At 34.6% G+C, this 21,207-nt stretch overlaps 1 protein-coding gene across 1 annotated transcript in view; it reads left to right on the top strand.

The window, feature by feature from the left end:
- Window positions 1–21,207, top strand: part of LOC149795007 (stress-70 protein, mitochondrial-like) — a 60,675-nt gene that overhangs the window by 24,191 nt on the left and 15,277 nt on the right. Inside the window, exons 10-13 of the mRNA XM_089964667.1 lie at window positions 2,569–2,658; window positions 2,965–3,102; window positions 14,193–14,297; window positions 18,263–18,380. Of these exons, the coding sequence (XP_089820793.1) occupies window positions 2,569–2,658; window positions 2,965–3,102; window positions 14,193–14,297; window positions 18,263–18,380 (451 nt within the window). The remainder of the gene's footprint in view (window positions 1–2,568; window positions 2,659–2,964; window positions 3,103–14,192; window positions 14,298–18,262; window positions 18,381–21,207) is intronic.

Consider the following 21,207-nt stretch of genomic DNA (forward strand, 5'->3'; position numbering starts at 1 on the left):
TCAAGTGGATTAAAAACTTTTTTCAAGCTATTCAGCTGCAAGTAATAAAAAAGTCTAGCTTTCACTATTGTTCAGAAGCCACGAGTGGCTGAGTGTGCTAAGGTACTTGCCTTTACAGATTGCTCACACATCTCAGCTATAGCTTCATCTGGCCATTGTATGTAAGAACGCTTGCCTGTAGCATATATGCCAACCACTCTTTTGGCATAATCATTACGCTTTTTTTCACTAAATTACACCTTACGTGTAACTGTATTTGGATTACGTGTTTTCGGTATATCCCCTTCCAAACAAAATTAATAATTTGTTTTCTCATTTTTATTAACATCTCATTAATCCCACAGACCGTATCCTAGAAAAGATGGCCTCTATATAACTACAACGTAAGAGTACGCTTGTCCGAAGACTTGCATGCACTTTCCTAACAGTGTTATTTTATATTTATAGCAGTTGCCATATTTCCAAGAAACATACTGGTTTCTACTTTCAATTTTTGACCTCTGTTTCTATTTATAGCAGCTGCATCTCTTAGTTAGGAGAGAACAGACTGGTTTCTAACTTTTAATCTTTGCTCGCAGATTCTTTGTTCTAATTCATATTTGGTACAGAACCAGTCTGTAGGTATTTGGCGCTAAAAGTCAAGTCAGATTTCTAGCAGATGCGCGTGCTAGGGCAAAAATATTTTAAAAATAATTTCACATATGGATTAGGAAAGACGAAAAACTGATACAGAGATGAATACATGAATTACACAATACAGCGTTCCATTCTAGGGCAGTTTCATGCCCCTTGCAGGCAGTGTGGACAGGATTTTAATATTGGTCATGGTGATAAAACAAAGAAACCTTGAATTAACATGTTTTACTAACTCCATTACTAAGGTAATATCCTGTTTACAGCAGAAGTAAATTGTGGACACGAATTTTATAAATGCAGATGCGTTATCTACCACGTTCTTACTAGAACACGACTACCCTAGAAAACTACATTGGTCCTTTGTTCAATCAGACGTTTCGTGATTCCAAAATTGCTGAAAATATTCATGTGCAAGAACAAAGTCATCTAATATTGTTAGGTGTTTAGCAGAAGATACTTCGCTAAAAACTGCAGAAGCCATGAAAATTGGGCCATTTAGTATTGCAATAGACAGGAGTAGTGATTATGACAAAAAGTTGTACCCAGTCTGTGTAAGAGGCGTTGACGACAAAAAGGGCAGAGTCATACTGCTCTTCTTTCGTTACCAGAATTAATAGTAGATTCCAATGGAGAAACATTTATTTCATTTGCTTGATAATGCTTTGAATAAACATAAGTTGGCAGAGAACTGAAGTATCAGATTGGCACTGTACCTGACAGTGTACTTCATGCGGACAGAGTTGATGTTTTTCATCTTAATTTTCACCCAATAACTGTAAGATATAGATTTCCTCTTTGTCTTGTTATGAAATGAATATTGGTTCTTTATCGTTCTAATGCTGACTTAGAGATCGTTCAGTATTGTTAACAAAAATAAAACTGAATTCAGTTCCACGCTCTGTAACCCAGCACTTAGTGCTCTACTGTTGTACAAAACATTCATAGTCTCAGCTGGTACAAAGTGTTTTGAAGTGCAATATGAGAGTCTGTTGCTTTTTAAAGCTCAAAGTGTTACATATGAAAACTTGAAGCAATACTTGATGTTAAAAGTCCATAGGGATAAATGAATCATTTTGTACATATGCTCATTGAATTTTTATCATGTTATATGTGGAGTACTCTTTCTGCTTGGATTCCTCTTTTTGCCCACTTGGATTACACTTTTTCCTCGCCATGGGTTGGCATGTGTGCTGTAGCTGCCCGTTGGTTGGTGGTTTTTCCTGGGATCTTTGTCCATCAAATATACTGGTCTCCATGTATATATCATCTGCTAAAAAAAAGTGCTAAACCCACAAAAAATAACATTATTGATGAGGAGATGAGTGTGTGATTACTTGAACTTGAAAAGTAAATAAAGTCACATGTTATATATTAAAACATGATTACAGTTAAATCAACACAGATGTGTTCAGTTCAAGGTCTTTGATCTCTAAGACAAAAACTTTGCTGACTGTCTTCTAACAGCTTATGGCTTATAACCTATGCTTTTTCTCATCTATACATCTGTCTGTGTACTATTTACAAGTATCTTTTTTGAAAATAATAATGATCAGCATATGGTTTTAAGGTGCAAAGAGAGATAAAAGAATAAAGTTCTTTATTTGTAAAATAAATGTAACAAGTTTTCCCCAAAAAGCCAGTATTTGATTTTGTTCATTTTTTAACTTTTGTTGTCATATTGTTTGGGCAAGCTCAGGTCTTCCAGGGGCATATGGACTTTTTTAAAAAATTTGTAAAGCCATGTACAGTGCCCACATAGAGAACTTGACCGATTATTAAAAACATGATGGGCAAAAAATGTTAATTCATGATACTACTTTTGTTTAATATTTGCCTGTTTAAATAGTTCATATCCAATTCCTTGTGTATGCATGCTTAAGTGTGTGTAGTTGGAGCACTTGTCACTTAAGCCTTACTGCTGCCTGTTTTCAGGTCCAAGCCACAGTACAAGAACTTTTTGGTCGGACTCCAAGCAAATCTGTCAACCCAGATGAAGCTGTTGCTATTGGAGCTGCCATTCAGGTTAGTGAAATTATTTCTATCTGTTTGAATTTCTCCTCTTGACACTGTTGATGAGTCCGAAGTTTAATGCTCACTTTTTACACGTCTGAACTTCATTCTTAACACTCGATATTTGTTTAGAAATCAGAATATGGGTTGATCGTCAGAGGCACTTTACATTACAGAAACTTTTACGCCAAATATCCCATGATTGGAAATGAAAAGCGAAGATAAACACACATTTTTTGAAGTCCATCAAGATAATTTTGTTCCATGACAAGATGTATTGTTCCTCAAAACCAATATTAATGACATTTATTGTTGCAGGGAGGAGTTTTGGCTGGCGATGTTACAGATGTACTTCTTCTAGATGTTACACCACTGTCACTTGGTATTGAAACTCTGGGAGGTGTCTTTACCAAACTCATCTCCAGAAATACAACCATTCCCACCAAGAAAAGCCAGGTTTGCAAGTTTGTTTTGTATGTGGCTATTTTTTTATATACTGCTGTTGTCACAGTAATGTGCCCTTCTCAACATATGGCTTAGTTGTTAGCATAGACTTGCAAACAACAACCATGATGAATTATTTTTACAAGGTTTTTATATCCCATTACCTGGGCATCATTTCTCCATACCAATCATTATAGTGTATGCTATTCAAACTTTGTTATAGTTGGTGAGGGTGATTCATGTTTGTGAGTAAATGCCTTGTTCTAGGTATCATTGCTTACTAATCGATATTTCTGTGTATCCTTTTCTTAGCTCACTTGGCCTTGTGGCCAGTGGCCAAGTAAGCTTACTGTGTGTCTGTTATGTCAAATAGTGGGTATTGTGTACCTACCTGTATATTTTTCTTGGCTCACCTGGCCTTATGACTGAGTGAGTTTATTGTATGGCCCTTTATCAGGCGTGTCATTTAGTGAGCATTGTCGATAGTCCGTCAACATAGGTTATTGAAACTTTCAAAAACTGATAATTTTAAACTTCAAAATGGACGTTTGAATGTTTTCAGGTTCAGTTGATAAACATTTCTTTTGGCTGGAATGTGATGAAAGCCAGGGAATGCTGAAATTTGTTAAAGGAATTAAGAGTATCTTTAATGAAATGAAGCTGTCTAATATCTATTAAAAAAATCATCAGTATCATAGCTGCCAAGTGTCATGCTTTTACTGTATTTTGGACCTGAATACAGGTGTGCATTTTTCTGGTTAAAAATCACATTTTTTTAAAAGAAAAAAAAATATTAAAAATGTCCTTGCAATTTTCTGTTTAGAGTGGGCACCAGGTACTGTTCTGAGAGTAAATTTATTGCACGTATATAGGGATTCAGAATTTAACATATGATTGGTTTATTTGAAATCCAGGCTACCATGCCAGCTTTTAACCACCATATTGGATTGCACAAAACAGTTGCCACTATCACTGTATCTCGTCTTTGTAATATTCATCTTCTAGTCATGTCAAAACAAGAAAGTAGAAGATTCAGAATTTTCTTCAGCAAAGAAAAGAAAAAGCTAGATGGCCATCTAGTAAATGTGAAAATTTTATGTTTTGCAAATTGTATAACTGATTTTGCTTTTGAGCATGGAGGTGCCCATTACATAAAACAGGATGAAAAAGCTAATAATCATCAGCTTGCTGCTTCATCGTCAACATTACAGCCTAACATTAAACATTTATAACCACTGGAGAGAACCTTGATGTCATTTGATCAGAAGCTCATTTTACTAAATTTCTTTAGAAATGAACATTCCTCTCAGTTGCTAATATTGCTGATTTATTTTGCACACTTCCAGACAGTCAAAATTGCAAAGAATTATTCATGTGTAGAACAAAAACAGTTCAGTAACAAGAAATCACCAGAATTAGATCATCAGTGAAAGATGGTACATTGGAATCAGAAGTGATTGGGAAAAAACTAGGTGTGGAAAAGTCTCCTATAAACAGCCTGAGTGTGAGTGTGTTGCACTCTTGCACCGTCTGAATGGGCACTCAGTGTAATAGTGTGCTCATTCAGAAGGTGCAAGAGTGCAACAAATGTATCTTTGACATTAAATAAATTAGTTACTGTCCTACTTTACTGATGGTTGTAGATGTTGTAAATAGTTCCATATGCATTAAAGTTTTAAAAATCAATATTTGTTCCTGAAAATTCATATTTTTCTCATAAGCAGTCAGTATTTTTGTACTCTGGGCTTGGCAGCTACGCAATTTTAGTATCGTTTTATGTTTCTTTTAAGAAACATATATCGACTTTATCGTACCTTGGCCTCCATTACATTTTAGCCAACAGAATTGTATGTCATCGGAACTTGAAAATGCATCCATTTGCTTGTGTCAGAATCAGAATCCATTAGGAAAAAGATATCAGCAAGTATTATATGACTAAAGAAACTAGACTTTAATTTGTAGAAAAGTGCTAATATTGGCAGCAAAGTGTACAAGATGTTCTTGAAAATTTGGTCTCATTTCCCTGTCATTTGATGGGGGGAATACACTACACCTGCCATTAATTTAGGCGAAATGGCATCAACTCAAATAATAATACCAGGGTAGACATGTAACAATGTAGGACTAAGGAATTCCCAGAGGTAGGGAATGCTGTTAATAAATCGCATTGGAGATCAGTAACTGTATCGTGCCACTATTAGGAATTCCCCAGATGGGTAGGGAATGCTTTTAATATTTCACTTTGGAGATCAGTATCTGTACCATGCCCCCTTTTTTTAAAGGAATTTCCAGACATGGTGAATGCTGTTTTAGATTACATTAGATATCAATGACTGTACCATACCACTATATTAGGAACTCCAAGATATAGAGACTGATTTTAATACATCACATTGATTTGACAAAACATTTTGTGGATCCTAGTAATGAATTTTTTAGTTCTGGAACTCGTGTTATAGAATATCAGAAAAAATGTAGAACACACTGATGATGATTCCATTGAGCCAACAAATTCCTTACTCATCTGAGCAACGCCATGATCTTTGTAATGATAGGACTGAGGTGTGTTCAAAAAGATTTTCAAGACTGGACACTTGGTCCGTTCGTATTTTACAGAACATCTGCTGGTTAAATGGATGTGCAACATTTTATATGATTATTGCAAAAATATTAAAATTTATTAAATTTATTTACTTGCTTCTTAGTTCGATTAAAATTGGGATTACTGTTTAAACAACTTCAATTTGTCATTGTAGTCACAGAGCTATAGATAAGAATTTAATAAATCTGCTATGTTTCATTTGGCATAATTTGATTGCATTTAAAAGTTAACTGTACATTTTGAGACTAGAGTTCTAAATAAATTGTGTGTTTGCACACTTCATGCAATTTTAAATGAAGTGCAAATACACCTCTAATCTAGAATCCGTAATTAAACAAGACTCAAACATTCCTGCTTGAACCAGACTTGAAAATTTCTTCCCATTTCAATATCAGTTTGGTGCAAGAGATGAACATACTAATGATGAAAACAAGAGAGCTAAGTTTATGATAACAGTAATGATCCTTCAATGATAGGACTGAAGTATGTTCATATAGGGTTTAGTTTTGTTGAAGATAGTCAAAATAAGATGTAGATGCATGGTGCTTATGTAACTTTGACTTGAACGTGAATATTATACAATAGCTGATGATGCAAATTAATTTGCATAATTAAAAACTAAACCACAGTAGGACACAGTAAAATTAAGATATAGGATGCATGTGTTACTGTAATTTTGACTTGAAGGTGAATATTGTACGTTTTGAACAGCAGATGTTCTAATGTACATTAAATTGCAATCTTGTGCTCAATTTTTAAACTAAAATGACAGAACACTTTTTATGGTTTACCCAGAATAAACAGCTTGAAATTTTCTGAGAGCATTAACTCTTTGTTTGGGTCAGGAGAAACTTGTTCCTAAAAAAGACACACAAGTAAATGATGTGTTTATGTAAAGTAGTGTAATTTGATGTTATGCAGTGTGTGTGTGGATCAAAAGAGTTGTGGGTTTTATAGTACTGAGTAGAATTTAGATGCCCCCCCCCCCCCCAAAGAAGAGAATACAGAACGAAGCTGATGGTTCTGAAAAGAAAATATCTGAAAATGGTCTCCTTTTCTTTGGTTGCAATCAGTACACTTTTAAAAATTCCATGCACTTCTGATTTTGAAGATGTCACGATGCATCCCATTCAAATTGGCTGCCTCCATCAGACAACTCGAAGGATATAAAGTATTATGCAGTGAACTGATTATGCATCATCAAGTCAAAAGATTTATTTGCAAGCAAGAATTAATCCATAGAACCAAACAATATCAGTGGTTAAACATGATTAAAAAGTTGTTGAATATTGATAATTACTTCAAGAAGGGTAGTCTCAGTGGCAAAGTGTTTAGCATGCAGGACTCTTGGCTGATAGGATGCAGGTTCAAATCCTTCCATCCAACCAGTCTGGGTCAGCCACTGTGGTGTGTCTTTTGGAAAGGCTCTTTACTCCAATTGCTTCTGCACAAAATTACCTACCTGTGATGCTATGCGGTATTGATTGAATTTAGAGAACTTTTTATTTAAGCATTAAGAACTCTATAGACAGAAACTTAGTCAAATTACTAACTCCCCAAACTCAAAAATACCCTATGCCTCGCACCCCAAGTCCCCTAAGCTAGTGCCTTCACAAGAACTTGTTCAGTTGAAGCATTTCAGTGCTCTTGTCTAAAATTGAAGCCTGACTTGATGTGAACTTGAGATGCCATATTCAGCATTCTGGTCAAGTTTTAGACAGTTAATTATATTCTTTAAAATCAGATTTCTTATAACTTGAAAACGTTGTTTAAAAAGTCACATGGATTTCCATGTGAAATGCCTGTGAACTATGATTACACAAACATTACCACTTGAATCAAGACTTTTTAAAAATTGTCTCCTATTTTAGTATCAATTTGTAGCAAAAGATGAACGTACTAATGATGAAAACAAAAGAGCTAAGTTTATGATAACAATAATGATCCTTCAATGATAGGACTGAAGTATGTTCATATAGGACTAAGTTTTTAATGATCGAGTCACATTGATAGGACTGATGTGATGTGTGTTCATATAGATCTTATGTTTTTGAAGGTGGATTCAAAACAGGCTGTTGAATGCAGTGTTAGTAAATGTAGACTTCAGGGTGGGAATACTGTGTTTTGACTAACTGATCCTGGTGTGTGGTGTGATTTGTTTTTGTAAAGTAGCTTTAACAATTTTTCATATCGCTATGTCAGCAATGTGGCAATTTATAGTGATTTCTAGTAATTGGGCATCATGATGCAGACATGTAGCATGATGTCCCACCCAGTCACGTTATCCTGACACCAGGCTGACCAGTCTTAACACTAACCTCTTAATGCTGAGCACCAGGCAAGGCAGCCGTTAGTACCATTTGTATAAGTCTTTGGTATGATTTGCCCAGGGATTGAACCCATGACTTCCCACATCCGAGGCGGACACTCTAACCACTAGGCCACCCTGGTGCTTACATTAATGAAAAATTTTACATTCAAAGTGTATTGAACATAAGGGTTCAGCCAAAATACAAAAAAAAATTAATAGCATTTTTGCAGAGAAATGAACAAACTGTATTTATAGGGTTTAAAAGCACATAATCACAATCTTAAATATATAGTGCCAAGCAGGTTTAGATTTTACCAAAAGGCATACAGAACAAAGATAAAGGTTGAGCATTGGTAAAATCCTTAATATTAAAAGTTATGTTTGTGTTATAATTGGCATTCTTTTGGAAAATTCAGGGAAACTTTTTTGACCACCATTTGTCATGACTTGTGAAATGCAGGAGGGTGCATTGAATATATTCTACAACCAAACCCACAGATGGAACAATTACAAGCCATGAGTTTCATTTTATCTGTGTACTCAAAGACATCTTTAGACCAAGACTTTGAATTTCTCCCAGTTTCAGTCTCAAATTGTGGTGAGAGATGAACATACTAATGATGAAAATAAAAGAGCTAAGTTTATGATAGTAATGATCCTTCAATGATAGGACTGAAGTATGTTCATATAGGGTTTAGTTTTGTTGAAGATCTGAATGTGAAGATTGTATGTTTTAAATAGTTCATGTTGTAACATATTTTATAAGGCAAACTTGCATAATTTCGTTTAAATTAAAATGGCAGAAAACTTGTTACTTCACCCAGAATGAACAACCTGAAATTTTCTGAGAGCATTTTAGCTGAAGCTGTTAGAATGATCATGCAAAGAACAGTCAGTCTTTGCTTAGGCAAGAAACATGATATATGTATGTTGTGCAGAATAATGAAATGTGTAATAGTGGATCAGAACAGTTGTGGGCTTTATAATGCTGAGTAGATTTAGATGTCCTGCAAAAAAAGATGATGGTTCTGAAAAGAAAATATCTGAAAATAGTTACATTTTAAATGAAACACGCTATTCCATACTCGTTAAAAAGTTCCACGAACTTTTGATTGTGAAGATGTCCCATGACACATCCATTTGGAAGAAGGCTGCCTCCTTCATTGTTCACCTCTTAGGACATGCAGCATGTGTTATGTATATTTAATTGTTTGTCGGTTATTTTTATTTTTATTTTCAATTTATTTCATTACATGCTTATGTAACATTATTTACTGGACTTGATCTTGTCCAAAATTGAGTTCATTTCTGCTTAACCTGATTGACTTTTTTAAAAATAATTTATTTTTATTTCATTTTTGTAAACAACTAAAAATAGCTTCATTAGATTCAGTGTGTATGCCCTGATGTACAGAATTATTATTCAAGTAAATAACTTTTTTTAATTTTTTTTTAAATCCATCTCAGAGTAAGAATCGTTAAGTTTAGTCAAGGTCATACCTGGACTACATGATTTTGATCATGTACCAAACTAGTAACAAACTTTTATTTATTTCCAAAAGAATGAACCTATCCAGGAATCTGTTTTGCATCTTAGTCGTATAACTGGTGTTACGATAAAGGATGGTCATTTAGGCTTAAAACACTTGATTTGTTAAGTTGTATCAAATTATTGAATTCAAGTGATTATTTTCAATGGAAATACAAAAGTGCACTAACAAAATTCTTGGATAAAGACATTTACTGGAATTTACACTGAATTCAAAACTGGAATAATATTTCAAGAGACTATTGACACATCTATACTTTGGAGATTGTTACAGAGATGTCATCGCCTTACATCTTGAATTTCATTGGGATTTGAACTGAGATTCACTTTAAACTTGTTATTACTAATACTTGTCTTTAATTCTTGGATTATTTTTGGATTTAATTCGCATTAAGTTTTTTTTCTTCTCATTTTTCACTTTGTATTCTAGGGAAATTATTCGTTAAATTTTATAAAGCTTGTTGTCTTCACTATATTCTGTTAGTTTTAGAGCATAGACTCGCAACACATGGTGCAGTGAATTTTTTATTCATCAAACCCAAAGAGGGAACACAAGATCTAAATTTGGGTTTATATGTAGACAAGAATTTATCTGTAGAACCAAACAATACCACGGGTTGCACAAGGTTGAAAAATGCTTTAATGTTGGTAATGTTGAAAAGGGGAGATGTAGTGGCTTATTAGTTAGCATTGTGGACTCTGGACCACTAAGTTTCAAGTTCATATCATGCCATAGGTCCAGTCTGGGTCAGCCAGTCTGGTGTATCCCTGGGAAAGGCACAATACTCGATTTTTATTCTGCACCAGATCTACTTTTGTTGCTGTGCCGTAAAGCACCAAACTTTTTAAAGTGTATCATTTGAGGTTGTCTCCATTAAGTCATGGAAAAGCTGTTGAAGATGCATGCAAGTCTGATTTCGAAAGATTTTATTCTAAATCATTATTTTACAGATGTATAAACATCAAGATAAGAGAGTTCCATGCAGAAAAGGACTAAAAAAACAATCTTTTTGAAATTGTATTTGTGTGTTGTGTAACTTGGGCAAAACTTAAGATTTTATTTGACCTAGATTTGGCCTTATTTGTTATTGTCAGCACTTCACATATTTGCATGAATGGATACAGTGTAAAGCGAATCATTTAGGTCAATAAAAATATTCTGTCAAGTACTCTGTAATGTGAATCCCTATTTCAATATCGATTTGTAGCAGGAGATGAACATACTAATGATGAAAACAAAAGAGAGCTAAGTTTATGATAACAGTAATGATCCTTCAATGATAGGACTGAAGTATGTTCATATAGGGTTTAAATTTTTCATGATCTATCGAGTTTTGAGGACAGGACTGTAGTGTGTTCATGTACATCTTGTATTTATGAAGGATCAGTCTATTCAGTGTTGAATGCAATGTTAGTGAAATCTTAACTTTGGGAATACTGGTTGTTTTGATTTAACTGATCGTGGTGGTTAAATTAAATATAAAATTGTACATTAAAAGCTTATTGAACATAATGGTTCAGCCAAAATAAACAATTTTTGCAGAGGAGTCAACAAAGTATGTATGTATAGGGTTTAAAAGCACATAAGCACAGTACTTAGTGCAAAACAAGTTTGTAAAGTATGTATGTATAGGGTTTAAAAGCACATAAGCACAGTACTTAGTGCAAAACAAGTTTAGATATCCCCAAAGTCATGCAGAACAAAGATAAAGGTTGAACAAGGGTACAAATTCCTTAATTTTCAAGTTATATTTGCGCTATAATCGGTGTTCTTTTAAATGAATGGGGAAAAGAATCTTTCCTGCCTCCATTTGTCATGTCTCATGAAATGCAGGAAGGTGCATTGAATCTATTCTGCAACCAAACCCACAAACAATTGCAGGCATCAGATTTTCATTTTAGCCATGTGCATAAACAATTCCCAAACAGTTTGGTGCAAGAGATGAACATACTAATGATGAAAACAAAAGAGAGCTAAGTTTATGATAACAGTAATGATCCTTCAATGATAGGACTGAAGTATGTTCATGTAGGGTTTAGTTTTGTTGAAGATAGTGCATCCAATACCTTATTTTGACTTATGTTAGTGTAATTTTGGCTTCAAAATATTGTACATTTCAAATAGCTGATGTTGCAAGTATTTTGCATAAACTAAAATGGCAGTAGACATAATGGTTAACCCTGAATAAACAACTCAAACTTTCTTACAGCTTTTTTACTGTTAGACCATGTGTAATATACAAATCTGTTTCTTGCTTAGGCCAACAGGAACATACTCCCAGAGATGGTGAATTTATTAAATAGTGCTACAATGCCGAGTCTTAATCATCAAGATACTAATCATGCCTTTTTAAAATGTCAGATGTCTTAGTGACCAAGAATATTACAGGGTATATTTTAGTTTTGTCACTCTATTTAAATGATTGTTCTCAGTTATCAAGTACAGTCCTTTCACATTTGCTCTGAACATCTGGATAGCTTATTTTGATCAAATGTGCCACCAACAAGGGCTGTGCTTGCAGCAGCAGTAATATGCAGACAGGTTTGGGGAAAATGTTTTAATTTATATTGCTTCGGATAATTTGATTGCATTTAAATCTTGTTTCGCATTGTTGGTCTAATTGTAGCAAACCCCAATCTAACATTGACAAGATGACAGTTCACTTGGAAATCTGATGAAACTGTTGACCAAGTGTAGAATTTTCATTGCAGCATCAATATATATCATCAGATTGCAACACATTTTATATATTGTAAAAGCAAAGAAATTATAATGGGCATGTTTTCTTTTTATATTTGACACTGTATTAGTGGAATTATTACTTTATAATCACCGAAAGCAACAGATTTCACTCGTCATTGAAAATAAATGCTGATCATGCTGCGGTAGCGTGAAACCGCTTTGTTACAAAATGCGGGTTATTAAAACTTCATAAATATTTATGAAATTTTCAATCCAATCAGAGATGTAAACAATTTGATCAATGGTTGTAGCATGTTCCTATGATATTCCTACACATATGATGCATTTATTTTAATTTGCCAAGCTTTTGGTCAAATCTGCATAAAGTTTGAGGGATTATTTCTTTATTGTCAAAATCGGCATATTCCAAGCTACCAGATTTACCCATGTCGACATTGTCTGCCATGTTTTAATTTTCTAACAACTGATAATGATGTGAACTTTTCCATAACTGTTGTTCCAAAACTAAACTTATTAATTTTGTACAAATTGGTGTGCCAGAGGTACATGGCTAAATAGTTTTTATTGTATTAACGCTTGTTGTATGGTTTAGATGGTATAGTCGCAAAATGAACACGCAAAGCGTACATTTTCGTCCACTATAACTAGGCTTAAGTTGTCAATGCTGTAAATATCTTAACTGACAAACGGTCATTGATTTTAAAATATGTTCACCTTATATTCATTATGTTATTACATTTGTTTAACTTTTCTAATGAGACATTGTCTGATGAAATGATTAAAAATCGCATCACTATCAGACAAATGCGAAGTTTCAGTATGACATTTATTTTTTACTTTGATGAGCATAGCAAAGTAACTACACGCACACTTAAAGTAGGTTCTTAAATTCACAATGCATTGATAACATTTGATAGGATCAGTGTTTTCAAAATACAAAACAAAAAATACAAAGTCTGAAAGTGATAAATTATGTTGCAGGTATGGTATTGAAACGTTATTTCTAAGTGAAAGATGCCAGCATTCCCTGGTCCATTCTGCAAGGAGCTAAATATAACATCACATGATTTAGAAGATGAAACCAACTTGAATCCTATTCATGAAATTAGGTCTTGCAACATTGTTTAAATGACAATTCTGAATAAACATTTTTTTCTTTTCTTTTTTGTAGTTTTACATACATATGAACTTTTTCTAATGTGATATATTTATATTCAGTTAAATGTTGTGAAAGTTATGCAGTATTTATATGCTTTTCTTTTATAAATGAAAATATTGAAGTTGGACAACAGATTTAATGAGAGCAATGAATTCAGCAGGAAAAATGCAATCCGAATATCAAATTCCATAATATCTTGACGAAAAGAAAGTTATAACATTTTTTATGGAATGAAATTTTACCTTCGGTTCCATGACTGCCACATAATATGAATACATTTATGTAAGACACAAATTCTAGACATTTGTCAATATTTTGGAACTTAAAAGTTGCAAAACTTTTTTTCTAATAGAGATATTTAAAACAAACTGTTTTGGAATGCTAAAAAAACAGATCAGTATGAAGAAATCAAGTGTTTGCAGTTATTTCAATATCAGAAAAATGAATGGGGTTGCTACTAATTGCCTGTGTAAACTACACAAATGTTTCTTCTTTATAGCTTTGATTCAGCAACACCTGAGCACTGTTTGAACCAAGACTTTATATTTATGTTCTTAGGCATTCAATCTGAAGTTGTGATTAGTGATGAACATACTAATGATGAAAATAAGAGCTAAATTTGACATCGTAATGATCCTTCAATGATAGGACTGAAGTATGTTCATATAGTATTTTGTTGAAGATAGTCAAAATGAGGTGCCATTTAATCCGTGTTTTTGTAATTTTGATTTCAAAGCATGAATATAAACACTAGGTATCTATTGTCTACTTGTATAGGTCTTCTCAACGGCTGCAGATGGGCAGACCCAGGTGGAAATAAAGGTGTTCCAGGGAGAGCGAGAGATGGCTAATGACAACAAACTGCTTGGACAATTTCAGCTGGTATGTATGAGCAGATACTATCTTTCCCCCCAAGACCTTTTGTTGGCTGATTTTCCTGAATTTACAGTGCACATATAACTTGTACAGGTCAAATAGTCACAAAAGGTATGTTTCATTTGCTGATGTGTTTGTGGGGCTTGCACACTCTGTATGTTCCAATATTTGCAGAAAGAAAACCAGCCTCATTCCATGTATTCAGTTGTTAACAAGTCTTGCTTCTGATAGTAGATGAAATTCTATAACCAAGTATAGAAATATTGCAAGCAGGTGCAATTGATGTGTCTTCCATTCTGGTTGGTAGATGAAATCTTAGAGATTACAGGCTGGTATGGTGGAGTGGAAGTTTGATGCAGAGTGGTTTAATGTACACTTTTAAACAGGACTTGCACATCTTGCCTCCCTCTGCATGAATTTCAGTCTCGGCTTGACCATTTAGAAGGCATTGTAGTAGGTATATGGTTCTTTCCATGGTCATTCAGAGTTTTCCTCTACCAGAAATTTCGACTGCCATGTATAAACTATAATATGCAGAAATTTGTGTTAAACTGCACAAAAGAAAATCAAACGATCAGGTGTCAATTAAAGTTGCAACTAATCTTGTCTTGTATATGCTATTTATTCAGATCAGTGAAGGTTCTTTTTGTATTATTTTTATGTCCCCATTTTGGTAGCGTATGGGTAGATATTATTTTGTTGCTGTTAGTTTGTGCTGTCAGTTCTCCAATTCTGACCCAAATCAGTAATAGAGCTGTAGCACAAAAGGTACTTGATCTAAAACCAAGAAATGCTGTGCTCTTTATGATGGTATTAAGTTGATAATCTGGTTAGAATCTGCAGGCCATAATGGCAATTGTTAGTATACTGGTTAGAGACAGAGGAGCTTCTCCAATAATCTGTTGTTCAGTATCCTGTGTCCTTGTAAAAAATTTGTTATTGCTACTTTTCCTGAACTACTGGGAGGATTATTACAAGACTTGACATGTATATTCTGCTTGATCCTAAATTACATCAAACATCTCCACCATTTTGGAAATCTTGTTACTGCTACTCCTCCTGAATACATGGTCACATTGAAAGTGTTGTTTTTTTTATAGTTATAAGACTTCTTATGATGTCCTGTTGTTCATAAATGAAAATCGTATCAATCTGGTATCTAATAATGAAATCGTGTTGCCATCTTGAAAATCTTGTCACTAATCCATCTAAATGGAAGTTTTCCACCAGACTCATTATTCATAAGCAAATCTATGAAGCCGCTAAGAAGAATGTCACAAATACAGTCCATGCAGCGAAATCAGCCCACTATACTACTAAGATCATGGAAAGTTCCAGCTGCAAAGAGCTCTTAGAGATTACTAACAAGCTAATGTCAAGGAACAAATCTACACTCGTCGTCACCATACAGGTGGGATACAGAAATTGAGCAGCAACCATTAGCAGCATTTGAACCTGTCTCTATGGATTTCGTACGTACAATCCTGATGAAGAGTGCACCAAAGTCATGTGAACTTGATCCAGTTCCAACATCACTGCTGCTTGAGTGCTTAGATTCAGTATTGCCTTCGCTAACTGATGTTATTACTACCTCTTATCTGGGGAATTCCGATCATTTTTCAAAAATGCCATTGTAAAGCCTCTGCTGAAGAAACCAACACTAGACCATAACGATTTAAAGAACTACCGCCCAGTTTCCAATCTCCCATTCAAATAAAAAATCTCAGAAAAGGTTGTTCTATCCCAGCTTGTGTCTCCTCTAAATTCAAACAGTCTTTTTAGCAATGTACAATCTGCATATCGCCCCTGCCACAGCACTGAAACTACTTTTCTAAAAGTAGTTAATGACATTCTCTCTGCGTTGGATAGTGGAAATATTACAGTCCTCACCCTCCTTGATTTGTCTGCAGCATTTGACACAATAGACCATGATATATTACTTCACCGTCTCCAACATGTATTTGGCATTCATGATACAGCCTTACTGTGGTTCAAGTCCTACTTGGTCATCAGGACACAAATTGCATCTGCAAATGGAATACACTCCAGCCCGCTTGATCTATGATGTGGTGTTCCACAGGGGTCTGTTCTTGGAACTGTTCTCTTCATTCTGTACACTCAGTCGCTCTCAAGTGTCATATAACATCATCCAGCGTCTCACCAATTGTACGCTGATGACACCCAAATATACAAATCTAGCCACCCAACTGAAGTTGATGCTACCATCCAGGGTGTTGAGAGGTGCATTTCTGATGTGAAATCATGAATGACATGTAACATGCTGCAGATAAATGATGATAAAAGACAAAGATTTTCTCATTCACATCCTTTACCTCAAACAATAAATATCAGCAACACCAACATTAAATTCACACAATCAGTACGAACCCTAGGTGTTACTCTGGACAGTACTCTCACATTGCACCAACATGTCATGAACATATGCAAGGCTGCATATCTTGAGCTGAGACGCATCAGCTCCATTCGCAAATATCTTTCAGTTGATGCCACTAAAACACTTGTGTGTTCATTAGTACTTTCAAGACTGGACTATTGTAACTCGATTCTGTCTGGTTCATCTCAATATCTGTTCCAGAAACTTAAAAAAGTTCAAAACACAGCTGCTCGGATCATACTTAGAGTACCACGATCAGAGCACACCTCCCCGCAGCTCTGTACCCTACACTGGCTATCCATTTGATCCAGGATCAAACACAAAATTTGTTCTCTGTGCTACGTTTCACTGTCGGACTCTAGTCCAACATACTTATCTGACCTCACCCATGTGTACACACCAGCAAGATACTTGCGCTCATCTGACAATTGTATACTCATTATTCCAAGTATGAAAACAAAGTCACATGGACAGCATTCTTTTGCATACCAGGGCCCAGCAACATGGAGTGAATTGCCCACTGAACCTAGACACAAAAACACAGTGATCACATTCTAGAGGGCTCTAAAAACTCACTTATTTCAGCTGCAAGAACAAACTTAAAGATCTAATAATGTTTCCTACCTGAAATATTCTCAGCATGTTTTTTTAATGTTTTCTAATTTCATGGTGTTTGTTTTTGTAATCGTATCATTGTTTTTTATCTTATAGGTGTTGTCTGATGTTGTAAAGTGCTTAGAGCTTCTAAAGATTAGGCGCTATACAAAGTCCTCATTATTATTATTATTATTATTATTATTATTTCTTAATGTAGTTTTCACAAAAAGTTTTATGATGTCTGTCTTGCTACTAAATGAAAATTGTGCTGATCAGACTTTCATTATGGTTGCCAAATTGTAAATTCACGACTGTACCTACATAATGGGTTTTCAGCAAAAGTGATGTCTGGTTGGTATTGAATTAATACGAGACCAATCTGACATACACTATGGCTATCATAGTGGCCTCTTAAAATTGTTGTGATCACTAATCCTAAATGGATCACCATGGCAATGGGGAGGGTGGTCACTAAAAATTGTGTCCAGTTGGTCCTAAATAATAATGTGGCCATCTTGAAAATCTGATCAGTAATTTTTCAAAATGGATGGTTACATTGGAGTTTTCACCAGAATTCAGATAGTCTCTTGTTGATCTGGTGCAAATGTGGTCACCACAACAGCCACTTTGAAAATCTTGTTGCTTAAGAATATCTGAGCTGATTTCAAAAATGTGTTGTTGAAATGAAGAAATGGTCTTATATTAGATTCCTGAAATAGAGCACAAGTCACATTAAGAAATTTGTTCTGCTCACCGTATGGAGTTCATATGTCTAGTTGATCGGTTACCGTTAAGTAGCAACCTCTTTGTGCTATGATGTTATAATTTTTCGTCATCAGTATTATATCCTTTTTAACAGGATATATGTTGACAGACTTTGCTGAGCACAGCTTTTGTTGAGGGAAATTATTAGGTCATAATTAATGCAGGTGGTATTTAATTTTTTCATAATTAAGTAAACATTTTAATTAAATTTTAGGTGGGAATTCCCCCTGCTCCCCGAGGTGTCCCCCAGATTGAAGTGACATTTGACATTGATGCTAATGGTATTGTAAATGTGTCCGCTAGAGACAAGGGAACCGGAAAAGAACAACAAAGTAAGCTCCCCTGGCATATTCATTACACTCCACCACCCCTCTCCTATCTCCCTTTAGAGCTATACATCTTTCTGGATCAGTGCTGAATTCTGGTTTTCAGGTGCGGTTTGTATATTAGAGCATAGCTGCCAACCCTCACGAATTTGGTGTGAATTTCTCGACTTTTTCAGCAATTCACGGATTCACGCCATAAGCCAAAAATTCACGAATTTTCCAATCCTCAATTATTTTAAATCTTTAATAAAGTAACCGATTTCCCGTTAAGCGCTAGTCTTGATATTCGCATTTGCCGAAACGGTCCGGTACTGCTGGTCACGATATTAGTAGATCTACAGCCGATTAGTACAGTTGGCCCGGTAGCAAGCATTTTAGCCTATTTTAATCAATATGTATAAGAATAGTTTTACAAATGCTTTTGAGAGAAACTGGGGCCTAACCGGAAATTTGCTCCGCGCATGCGTCAAAACAATGATTTTAGTTACCGTTCAGCATCGCATGTAGGATCTTGAAAATGTCTTCACCACCAAGGAAAAAGAAATGTATTACTCAAAAAGTGAAGTTTAATTTGGAATATATCAAAAATTGGCCGTGCATTCTGCCATTAAACATTGATATTCATTCATGCTTTTTGCACTCCGTGTGCCATCGCAGAGACGATGTGAGGAAGAATGTCGGTTGCAAAAAACAGGTAGAAGTTGGGAAAATTAAGAATTCGCAGATTTCAGCTCTGGAATATTTTAAACCATTGGCGGAAGACCTGCAGGCTACCAACGCTGAAGCATTATTTGTGAGTTTTCTTGTCGAACACAATCTACCTTTATCAGCTGGAGACCATGCCAAACATTTGTTCTGACAAATGTTCCCGTTGAAAATCGCTTTCAAATTTTCTTTAGTGAGGAAAAATAAGACTTTAGGGCCTCCTTAGCTGCAGAAAATTTGTCAGCAATTTTAGTCCCCAAGATCAACCAGCAGGCAAGAAGTCGGAACAGTTTAGAAGACAAATTTACGATCAAGCAGTTGAGGAAGTTCAAGTCTGCCACAGTATCATGTCTTGATAAATAAATATTTCTGCATATATGTAGTGTTTTATTTTTATTTTGCGAACTTGATATAGTGTAGTATTGACGGTCGGAGTGGATGGAGTTATTTTCATGGTATTTTTCACGAATTCATGTCCAAATTCACGACTTTTTCTCCCAGATTTCACTAATTGTGAGCCTGGAAGGTTGGCAGCTATGTTAGAGTAACCAAAGAAAATAAAGAGTTGGTTCCCTTTTAATCTTCCAGCATAAAACATCATATGCACCACAGTGAGTAAAAGTAGCGACATATAGCTCATAATGTGAATGTAGGTTTTTGTCTTCTTTGCAAATGCACGGAAATTCTGTGTTTGGAAAATATTGCAGTTCATTTTTCTTGTTACATTCAGGCTAGAATAACTTTGCACTTCTCACATACATACCAACCATTATGCTTTTGGCAACCTCTTTGTGCTATGATGTCATAATTTTTCGTCATCAGTATTATATCTTTTTTAACAGGATATATGTTGACAGACTTTGCTGAGCACAGCTTTTGTTGAGGGAAATTATTTACTTGACATAATCATTGCACTTTTTTAAAACTAAATTATGTTTCATGCTTGACTGTGCATGGATTACACTTTTCCAGTATGTTAAAAAATAACATTAAAGCATTAAAAGTTGTGTTTGTAATTTATATTATTTCATTATTTCCACTTGTCTTAAAAAAATTGGGAATAATCTAAAAAGAAGATAATATCACAAGAGCTAATTTGTCCATCATAAAGCTATTTGTACTTTCCCAGTTTTCTATTTATTGCAACTACATAAACGATTTGCAAGAAACAGTTGGGTTTCTTTAGTTTGAAACTTTGGCTTGGAGATTCATTATATAGGTAATGGATATAGATAGTGGACCAGTCTGTACTTTTAAAGAAAATGGTGCCAGATATTATGTGAAATGGACTTGTATAGGTTGATTTATGGATGACATTTCTTAGAGCAGATGGGTCTTTTTAAACTTCAAAACATGTCCAAACAGGACAATTCAAAACAGCTTTAAAAATTTGTCAAGAACATGAGAGTGATTCAATACAGCAATTGGATTGAGAACAGAATCTGTGGACTTAATTATCATTTGACAAAATATGTTAACTAGTTAAAGTAAGGGTAGAATAATAAAAAAAATCAGTTTGTTTTGTGTTATATTCTTGTTCTAATCCACGTGAATTTTACCGATTTATGCCAAGTATTTTTAACTGCAGGTCCAGGTTAGTAATAAGAATAAATGACAGTTTTCATACAGAGTACTGTATTTAAGGCATATAATATAATAGCTATGATGTCTTAGCCTTTGCAAAGTAGGGGTACTAATGTTAGTATTATATACCGTATATGTTGGGACATGGTAAAATAAATCAATTTTTTTTCCTGTCCCAGAACTTATGGTGAAACATTTTTGCACCTGGATCATATGTTCCAAGACTTAAGAAACAAAATCAATTTGTATTGCATTTGTGGCCCCCCCCCCCCGCAATAAAATAGGTAACAAAACGCTAATTTGATAATAAAAAGAAACTAACATTGTATTGTTATCATTTGTTGTTCGTTTTGTTTTTTTCAACATGAGCATTAGAGAATAAAATATATCCACAAAAGCCGTATATGTAGCGTAGGCTTACACACTGTAGCATGTATCACTTATGTCCGATAACACACCACGTTGTTCATTAACATGAACATTGAGAAATAAATTGTGTTTTGGTTGTGCTCATTTGAATATGTTATCTGAATGAAAACTGGAT

This window comes from Sinohyriopsis cumingii, chromosome 7, assembly GCF_028554795.1.
Source record: "Sinohyriopsis cumingii isolate HCF-2022 chromosome 7, ASM2855479v2, whole genome shotgun sequence".
Classification (NCBI taxonomy): Eukaryota; Metazoa; Mollusca; class Bivalvia; order Unionida; family Unionidae; genus Sinohyriopsis; species Sinohyriopsis cumingii.